At 62.7% G+C, this 8,371-nt stretch overlaps 1 protein-coding gene across 1 annotated transcript; it reads left to right on the top strand.

Moving 5' to 3' along the window:
- Positions 1-326: 326 nt before the first annotated feature.
- Positions 327-1,904, top strand: LOC131854076 (uncharacterized; the record flags this gene model as incomplete). The annotated part of the gene is made up of 2 exons (XM_059205199.1): positions 327-677; positions 1,752-1,904. Coding segments are annotated over 2 exons (504 nt in total), but the record flags the coding sequence as incomplete, so codon positions are not given.
- Positions 1,905-8,371: the final 6,467 nt, after the last annotated feature.

Genomic DNA, 8,371 nt, shown 5'->3' with positions numbered 1-8,371 from the left:
GTGTTCCACAGGGATCGGTTCTGGGCCCGATCCTGTGGAACATCGGGTATGATTGGAACCTGCGGGGCGCCCTTTTAACGGGCACTGACCTCGTGTGTTACGCGGATGACACCTTGGTCACTGCCCGGGGGCGGGACCTACGGGAGGCTACCCGCTTTGCCACGGCAAGCGTGGCGCTGGTCGTCGGCCGAATAAGGAGGCTTGGGCTCCAGGTGGCGCTGGAGAAGACCGAGGTCCTATGTTTTCATGGGCCTCGGCGCGCGCCACCTCCGGATGCCCAGCTGGTCGTCAGTGGCCAGAGGGTGGGGGTCAAGCCCTGTATTAGGTATTTGGGGCTTGACCTGGACAGTCGTTGGAGCTTCCGCGCTCATTTCCGGAACCTGGTCCCTCGCCTTATGGCAGCCGCCGGCGCACTTAGCTGGCTGCTGCCAAATGTGAGGGGCCCGGGAGAAGGTTCCCGCCGCTTATACCTCGGTGTGGTGCGGTCCATGGCCCTGTACGGGGCCCCCATCTGGGTGGGGGCCCTAGGTCGGGAAAATGTGGCCTGTCTTAACAGGCCACACAGGGCCATGGCCATCAGGGCCATTAGAGGCTACCGCACCATATCCGGGGAGGCGGCGGGTCTGCTGGCGGGGTCTCCTCCGTGGGACTTGGTAGCGGAGCTCCACGCGTCAGTGTACCACTGGCGCGCGGAGCGACGTTCCATGTGGGAGGCACCCGCTGGTCATGAGATCGAAGCGCGGAGGTCCGACTTTCGGCGGATCCTCAGGATCAGGTGGAGAGAAAGGCTGGCCAGTCCATCGGCCGGCCTGAGGACCGTCGAGGCTGTCCGTCCCATCCTCAAAAGATGGATGAATAGGAGATGGCCACTGACGTACCGCATGATACAGATACTGTCCGGGCACGGGTGCTTCGGGCGGTATCTGTGTCATGTGGCGAGGAAGGAGCCGACGACCGGCTGCCACGAGTGCGGAGGTGTGGAGGACACGGCGCAACACACGCTGGACGAATGTCCAGCGTTCGAGAGTGAGCGCCGTGTCCTCACACGAATAGTGGGGGACGATCTCTCGCTGCCGAATTTAGTTCGGAGGATGATCAGTAGCGAGAGATCGTGGCTGGCGGTGAGCTCCTTCTGCGAGGAAGTTATCTCGCGGAAGGAGGCGGCGGAAAGGGAGCGGGAGTCTTATCGTCCCGCTTCCCTCCGCCGCAGAAGAGCCAGGCCTAGAGGTGGGGGCGTACCCAACTCCGCCCCCCTCTATCCCCCACTGGGGCCGGGGTGACTGCCTTGAGGGAGGCAGTCCCCCAATCCAAAGGCCCCGGAGGTGTGCGCGTGTACCCACACGCCTCCACAATGGAGTAGGGCGAAATAGGTCGCCCTAACCACAAAACGAGATGGGGCCTGCCCTACAACATCTACAGGGCGGGCCGTCGCCGTCGGAGCTGGGGTAGAATGCACTCGCGAATCCCCTGGCTCCGGCATAGGCGCTCGTAGGTACACCGTGTGGTTTTTAGTGAGTCAAGTCTCACACACCACCTCGCCATCCCTCCGGCGAGGTGACGGTCTTTTGAAGATTTTCCACACGTTAAAAAAAAAAAAAAAGTAGTGTGTCTGTTTGTTTTTGTTGATTCTTTTATTCTTTCTTTTTTCTTTTAATTAAATAGGTTAGGTTTTGTACATATACTTAGGTTAGGTTAGTTAGGTTAAGTTTCCTTTGTTTTGTTGTTTTTGTTTGTTTTGTTGTTGCGCTGAGGTGGATTTTGGTGGACTCACCGGGAGCGACAGGGGGCAACTCCTGTTTGCTGTGCCTGCTCCAGGGGAAGCCCTGGAGCAGCCTGTGGAGGCGCTAGCCTCCGTATTACCCGCCCGACTTAGGTTGGGCGTGTTACTGCTGCCGACGACTTAAGGGAGTTGGCTGGTACTACCAGCCCCCTTCTTTTCCCGTCCCCCGCCGGGGGGGGACGAGGAGTACCTGTCCCTACCCCGGGACCTGGACTTTTGGTCCATGACGGACTCCGTCACATTGGCGGACGCCGACACGGTGCGGTCGGCGGCGAGGTCGCGGCCCGTCTCGCGAGCAAGGTCGCGGACATCTCGTCCCTCTTCGGCGTCGTCGACGCGCTCCACGCGCTCGACGCGCTCGATGCTGGTGGAGGACGATTTGTCCGGCTGCCTTGTGTCGAGCGAGGACGGGCTGGCGAAAGCGGCCGTTCCGAAGCGGCCGCACGTGGATGGACCGGGCCCTTCCGGGGCGGCGGGCAAGCCGTCCAAAATCCCCTGCCCGTCGTCCGGGAACGGGGTAGTCCTGGTGGTGCCCGTGGGCCGGGCCACAGAGAGTCCGGCAACGTCGCCGAAGTCCCGGCGACAGGAAAAACGGAGGGACGACGGGGTGTTCGTCCGACCCTCGGAGGTTCCTGCGGCAAAGGGGAAGGTCCCCCAAAAGGACGACTCGCAGCCTGTGGCCGTCTTCAGGGCGGAGGCCCAGAGAAAGCTCGGGGCTGCCCTGGACACGGTGCACAGGTGCGGAAACTTAACGGGGACCGACCAGAGGCAGCTGAAGGAGAGCATCAGCTCCGTGATGTTGATGGCGGAGGAACTGGACGGGAGTGCCGCCATCAACAGCGAGTTCACCGCGGGCGCCGTCAAACGGCGAATGTTGGAGGCGCAGGTGGAGGAGCTCCGTAAGGAGAACAAGGAGCTCCGAAGCCAGCTCCAGGCCCTCCAAGCCCAAATGCGGCAACTCGCGGCGAACTCGGGGTCGCAACCTCCTCTGGCTGCTTCCCGCGCGCCGCAGGGGTCTCCGAGGGTAAGGGCACCTGGCCCGACCCCGAGCCGGACGAAGTCGGGGCCTTCAGGGCGGATATCATGAGGGCGACCGGGGAGCTAATTGATGCCCGTATCGGTGCCCAAATTGAGAAGGGCATCCGTGAAATCAAGGCTGCCCTGGGCATCAGCTCCCCGGCGTCAACAATCCGCCCTGAATACCGCCCGCCGCTACAAAGCGATGGGCGGTACGAGGTTTTGTCCCGCATCCCTGGCGCGGGGGGTCCGGGGTTTAGGGATGCCCCCATCTGCGCGGGGCACAAGGCGCAGACTTCCCACCTTTGGGTGGTCAACCCGCTAGCCGGCAAACATCCGGCAGCCAACAGCCGGGGCCGTCGGGCGCAGGGCGCGCGCAGGATGGCTGGAATACAGTGGTGAGACGGGGCGGCAAAAACCGCAGCGTCCCTGAGAGGCAGACCCAGAGTACCCAAAGTACTCAGAGGAGCTCTGGGGCTCCCTCTCAGGGGAAGAAGGGCAAACCGGCCCCGCCGTCGCCATCCAAACTGCGCGCACCGCGCTCGGCGGCCGTAGTCGTGTCGCTCTGCCCGGAGGCGGAGGCTGCGGGTATGACCTACTCGAAGGTCCTCAAGGAGGCGAAGGATAAGATCGACCTCGCCTCTTTGGGGATAGGAAGCCTGCGCTTCAAGACCGCGGCTACTGGGGCCCGGATCCTGGAGATCCCAGGGTCCCAGACGGGAGACCAGGCCGACGCGCTCGCGTCGAAGTTCCGGGACGTCTTCCCGGAAGGTACGGTCCGCATCGCCAGGCCCACCAAGACCGCAGAGATGAGGGTCATGGGCCTGGATGACGGTACCGACCGGGAAGAGGTGGCGGCCGCCGTGGCACAGCACGGCGAGTGCACGGCGGACGCCGTCAACGTCGGGGAGATTCGGCGCGGCGCGTCGGGCCTGGGCACCTGCTGGGTGCGGGCCCCATTGGCCGCGGTCAAGAAGGTGACGACGGCAGGGCGGATCCGGATCGGCTGGGTCTCAGCCGCTGTGGAACTGCTGCGGCAGAAGCCACTCCGGTGCTTCCGGTGCCTCGAAAGCGGGCACGTGCTGGCCAGGTGCTCGCACGAGGAGGACCGGAGTGGCTTGTGCTACCGGTGTGGGGTTCCCGGCCACAAAGCGGCCGGATGTTCGGCGGCCCCACACTGCGTGGTTTGCGCAGCGGCAGGTCGCCCAGCTGACCACCGGGTGGGGGCCAAAAAGTGCCCCCAGTCCCGCAACAAAAAGAAGGGATCCGCACTGTCGTCGGCCCGCGGCAATGGCCGCCGGGGAGAGGCTGAGGTGATGGACACCGGTCAATAATGGCAGTCCATCGCCTCCTGCAGGGGAATCTCAACCACTGCGCGCGCGCCCAAGATCTGCTTCTGCAGAGCGCGGTGCAGTGGGGAGTTGACCTTGCAGTGGTCGCCGAACCATATCGTGTCCCACGTAGTGACCATTGGTTCGGCGACCCCTCTGGCCTGGTGGCCATTGTCGGTGCGGGCAATCCCGCAACCCCGCTCGTCAGCCGCCTATTCGGCGGAGCGGGGTACATAGGTGTGAGTTGGGGGGAAACCGTCGTTGTCGGGACATACTTCTCTCCGAACAGGACTCTCGCCGAGTTCGAGCAGTTCATGGACGGGCTGGGGGCCGCTCTTGAGCTATACTCGGCCCGTCCAATGATGGTGATGGGGGACTTCAATGCCAAATCCACGGCATGGGGCTCCCCCATCACCGACTCTCGAGGCAGGGTCCTGGAAGACTGGGCGGCCGCGGCCGGCCTGGTGGTGTTGAACCGAGGGTCGGCCGCCACGTGCGTGAGACAGCAGGGGGAGTCGCATGTCGACGTATCCCTCTGCAGTCCAGCGATCGCACAGAGGGTGCGGAGCTGGCAGGTGTTGGATGAGGTGGAGACTCTATCCGATCATCGGTATATCCGGATAGACGTTCTCCCCTCACCCGTAGCTCCGCACCCCGGTCGCCAGGAGAGGAATGTCCCACAACTCCCCAGATGGGTGTTGAAACGTCTGAATAAAGACGTGCTGATGGAGGCTTCCATCGTCCAGGCCTGGGTTCCCATACCGGAGGGGCCTGTGGAGGTCGACGCAGAGGTGGGCTGGTTCGGCGAGGCTCTGTCGCACATCTGCGACGCGGCGATGCCCCGAGCCGGCCCTCGACCTCCTAGGCGTCAGGTGTACTGGTGGTCGGAGGAGATAGCGGCGTTGAGGGAGGAGTGCTCCGCCGCCCGCCGCCGGTACACCAGGCACCGCCGACTCAGGCGGGGCCGCGACGCCGACGAGGAAGCACAGCTGTACGAGCAGTACAAAGAGAGGAAGAAAGCTCTGCAGCTGTCCATCAGCAGGGCCAAGGAGACAGCCAGGGAAGAACTCCTGGAGACCCTGGACAGGGATCCATGGGGGCGTCCTTATAGGTTCGTCAGGGGCAAATTACGCCCCTGGGCGCCCCCCGTGGCAGAGGGTCTCCAGCCGCAGCAGTTGGAGGAGGTGTTGGAGGAGCTGTTCCCGAGACAGCCTCCCTTCACACCTCCTCCGATGATGCCGCGTGGCAGTGATGGAGAGGCCAGCGGCGTCAGCGCTGCTGCGGTTCCTGCCATCACCGTGGAGGAGTTCGCCGCGGCCGTGGATAAACTCCGGGGCAAGAATGTCGCCCCGGGTCCGGATGGCATCCACGGCCGCGTCCTGGCCTTGGCCCTAAACACCCTAGGGGACCGACTCCGGCGCTTGTTCAATGCGTGTCTGGAGTCGGGACGGTTTCCCAATCAGTGGAAAGCGGGTGGAGTGGTCCTGCTCCGCAAAGCGGAGCACCCCGCAGGTTCGGTGGTTCCCTCGGCGTTCCGCCCCATAGTGCTGTTGGACGAGATCGGCAAGCTCTTCGAGAGAATCTTGGCGGGCCGACTCGTCCAACACCTGTCTCAGGTAGGTCCCGATCTCAGCCCGAAGCAGTTCGGGTTCCGAGAGGGGCGCTCGACGATAGACGCGATCTCGCGTGTGCGCTCCCTCTCGGAAGAGGCGACGTCCCAGGGTGGGGTGTTGTTGGCGGTCTCGTTGGACATAAAGAACGCCTTCAACACCCTGCCCTTTGCGACTATTAGGGAGGCGCTGCAGTACCATCGCGCGCCTCCCTACATTCGGGACGTGATCGGGGCCTATCTCGAAGACAGGTCTGTGCTCTGCACGGGGCGGAACGGCGTTGTAGTGTCGAGGGAAATGCAACGCGGTGTTCCACAGGGATCGGTTCTGGGCCCGATCCTGTGGAACATCGGGTATGATTGGAACCTGCGGGGCGCCCTTTTAACGGGCACTGACCTCGTGTGTTACGCGGATGACACCTTGGTCACTGCCCGGGGGCGGGACCTACGGGAGGCTACCCGCTTTGCCACGGCAAGCGTGGCGCTGGTCGTCGGCCGAATAAGGAGGCTTGGGCTCCAGGTGGCGCTGGAGAAGACCGAGGTCCTATGTTTTCATGGGCCTCGGCGCGCGCCACCTCCGGATGCCCAGCTGGTCGTCAGTGGCCAGAGGGTGGGGGTCAAGCCCTGTATTAGGTATTTGGGGCTTGACCTGGACAGTCGTTGGAGCTTCCGCGCTCATTTCCGGAACCTGGTCCCTCGCCTTATGGCAGCCGCCGGCGCACTTAGCTGGCTGCTGCCAAATGTGAGGGGCCCGGGAGAAGGTTCCCGCCGCTTATACCTCGGTGTGGTGCGGTCCATGGCCCTGTACGGGGCCCCCATCTGGGTGGGGGCCCTAGGTAGGAAAATGTGGCCTGTCTTAACAGGCCACACAGGGCCATGGCCATCAGGGCCATTAGAGGCTACCGCACCATATCCGGGGAGGCGGCGGGTCTGCTGGCGGGGTCTCCTCCGTGGGACTTGGTAGCGGAGCTCCACGCGTCAGTGTACCACTGGCGCGCGGAGCGACGTTCCATGGGGGAGGCACCCGCTGGTCATGAGATCGAAGCGCGGAGGTCCGACTTTCGGCGGATCCTCAGGATCAGGTGGAGAGAAAGGCTGGCCAGTCCATCGGCCGGCCTGAGGACCGTCGAGGCTGTCCGTCCCATCCTCAAACGGTGGATGAATAGGAGATGGCCACTGACGTACCGCATGACGCAGATACTGTCCGGGCACGGATGCTTCGGGCGGTATCTGTGTCATGTGGCGAGGAAGGAGCCGACGACCGGCTGCCACGAGTGCGGAGGTGTTGAGGACACGGCGCAACACACGCTGGACGAATGTCCAGCGTTCGAGAGTGAGCGCCGTGTCCTCACACGAATAGTGGGGGACGATCTCTCGCTGCCGAATTTAGTTCGGAGGATGATCAGTAGCGAGAGATCGTGGCTGGCGGTGAGCTCCTTCTGCGAGGAAGTTATCTCGCGGAAGGAGGCGGCGGAAAGGGAGCGGGAGTCAGCTCGTCCCGCTTCCCTCCGCCGCAGAAGAGCCAGGCCTAGAGGTGGGGGCGTACCCAACTCCGCCCCCCTCTATCCCCCACTGGGGCCGGGGTGACTGCCTTGAGGGAGGCAGTCCCCCCAATCCAAAGGCCCCGGAGGTGTGCGCGTGTACCCACACGCCTCCACAATGGAGTAGGGCGAAATAGGTCGCCCTAACCACTAAACGAGATGGGGCCTGCCCTACAACATCTACAGGGCGGGCCGTCGCCGTCGGAGCTGGGGTAGAATGCACTTGCGAATCCCCTGGCTCCGGCATAGGCGCTCGTAGGTACACCGTGTGGTTTTTAGTGAGTCAAGTCTCACACACCACCTCGCCATCCCTCCGGCGAGGTGACGGTCTTTTGAAGATTTTTCCACACGTTAAAAAAAAAAAAAAAAAGGTTAGGTTAGGTTAGGTTAGGTTAGGTTGGGGCGTGTGTCGGGCAACCTCCAAGTATGGGCCTGCCATTGGGAGGCTTCCCCATCCTCGTGGATACGTCCGCGGGGAACGGTGGCCGAGCAATGGTTTGGTTCTGGTACGCCCTGGGCGGGATAGTAGACGTTCCTTCGGGATACTGCTACTATGTCGGCCGATAGTCCGGCGAGTAGGAGTAGGCTAATCTTTTCTCTTTTTCTGTTTTCGTCTTTTGTCTTTTCTTTCTTCGAATCTTTCCTATTGTTCTGTTTTCTTTTCTCCTTGTTTCTTCTTTGCCTACTGGCAAGTCAGGTCCGGTGGGTGCTTAACTGCGCAGCCGGACAGCACTTCGGTGCAACTGACTTCAAACCGTAAACTTGCACTGGGTGTCGGTGATCACGTCTATCGGCCCAGTGTGGGAGCGGGGGCTCTTGGCTTAATTGCCCGGGGCCGCGAGGAGTCAACCTCTATAAAAAACCTCTTGTTTAAGCTCGGTGCCTGGCGAGGGACAGGTCGTCCCGCGGAGCATGCTGCTGGAATTCGTTTCAGTTAGCGTGTTCCCCGGGGCGGCCGGGTCGGAGGAGTAACTCCGGCCGCAAGGGCACCAACCTTTGGGCACCAGCCGCACCCAAAGAGTATTAGGCCGCAGTCGGTAGCAGGGGGCAACGCCGGCTGTGCAACCTTTCCCCCACACTCGTGGGAACAAAA

Source organism: Achroia grisella, unplaced genomic scaffold (assembly GCF_030625045.1).
Source record: "Achroia grisella isolate CSIRO2021 unplaced genomic scaffold, CSIRO_AGI_Agris_v1 utg947, whole genome shotgun sequence".
In the NCBI taxonomy this organism is placed as follows: domain Eukaryota; kingdom Metazoa; phylum Arthropoda; class Insecta; order Lepidoptera; family Pyralidae; genus Achroia; species Achroia grisella.
Note: the sequence above shows the minus strand (reverse complement) of the source record. Positions and strands in the feature narration are given on the sequence as shown.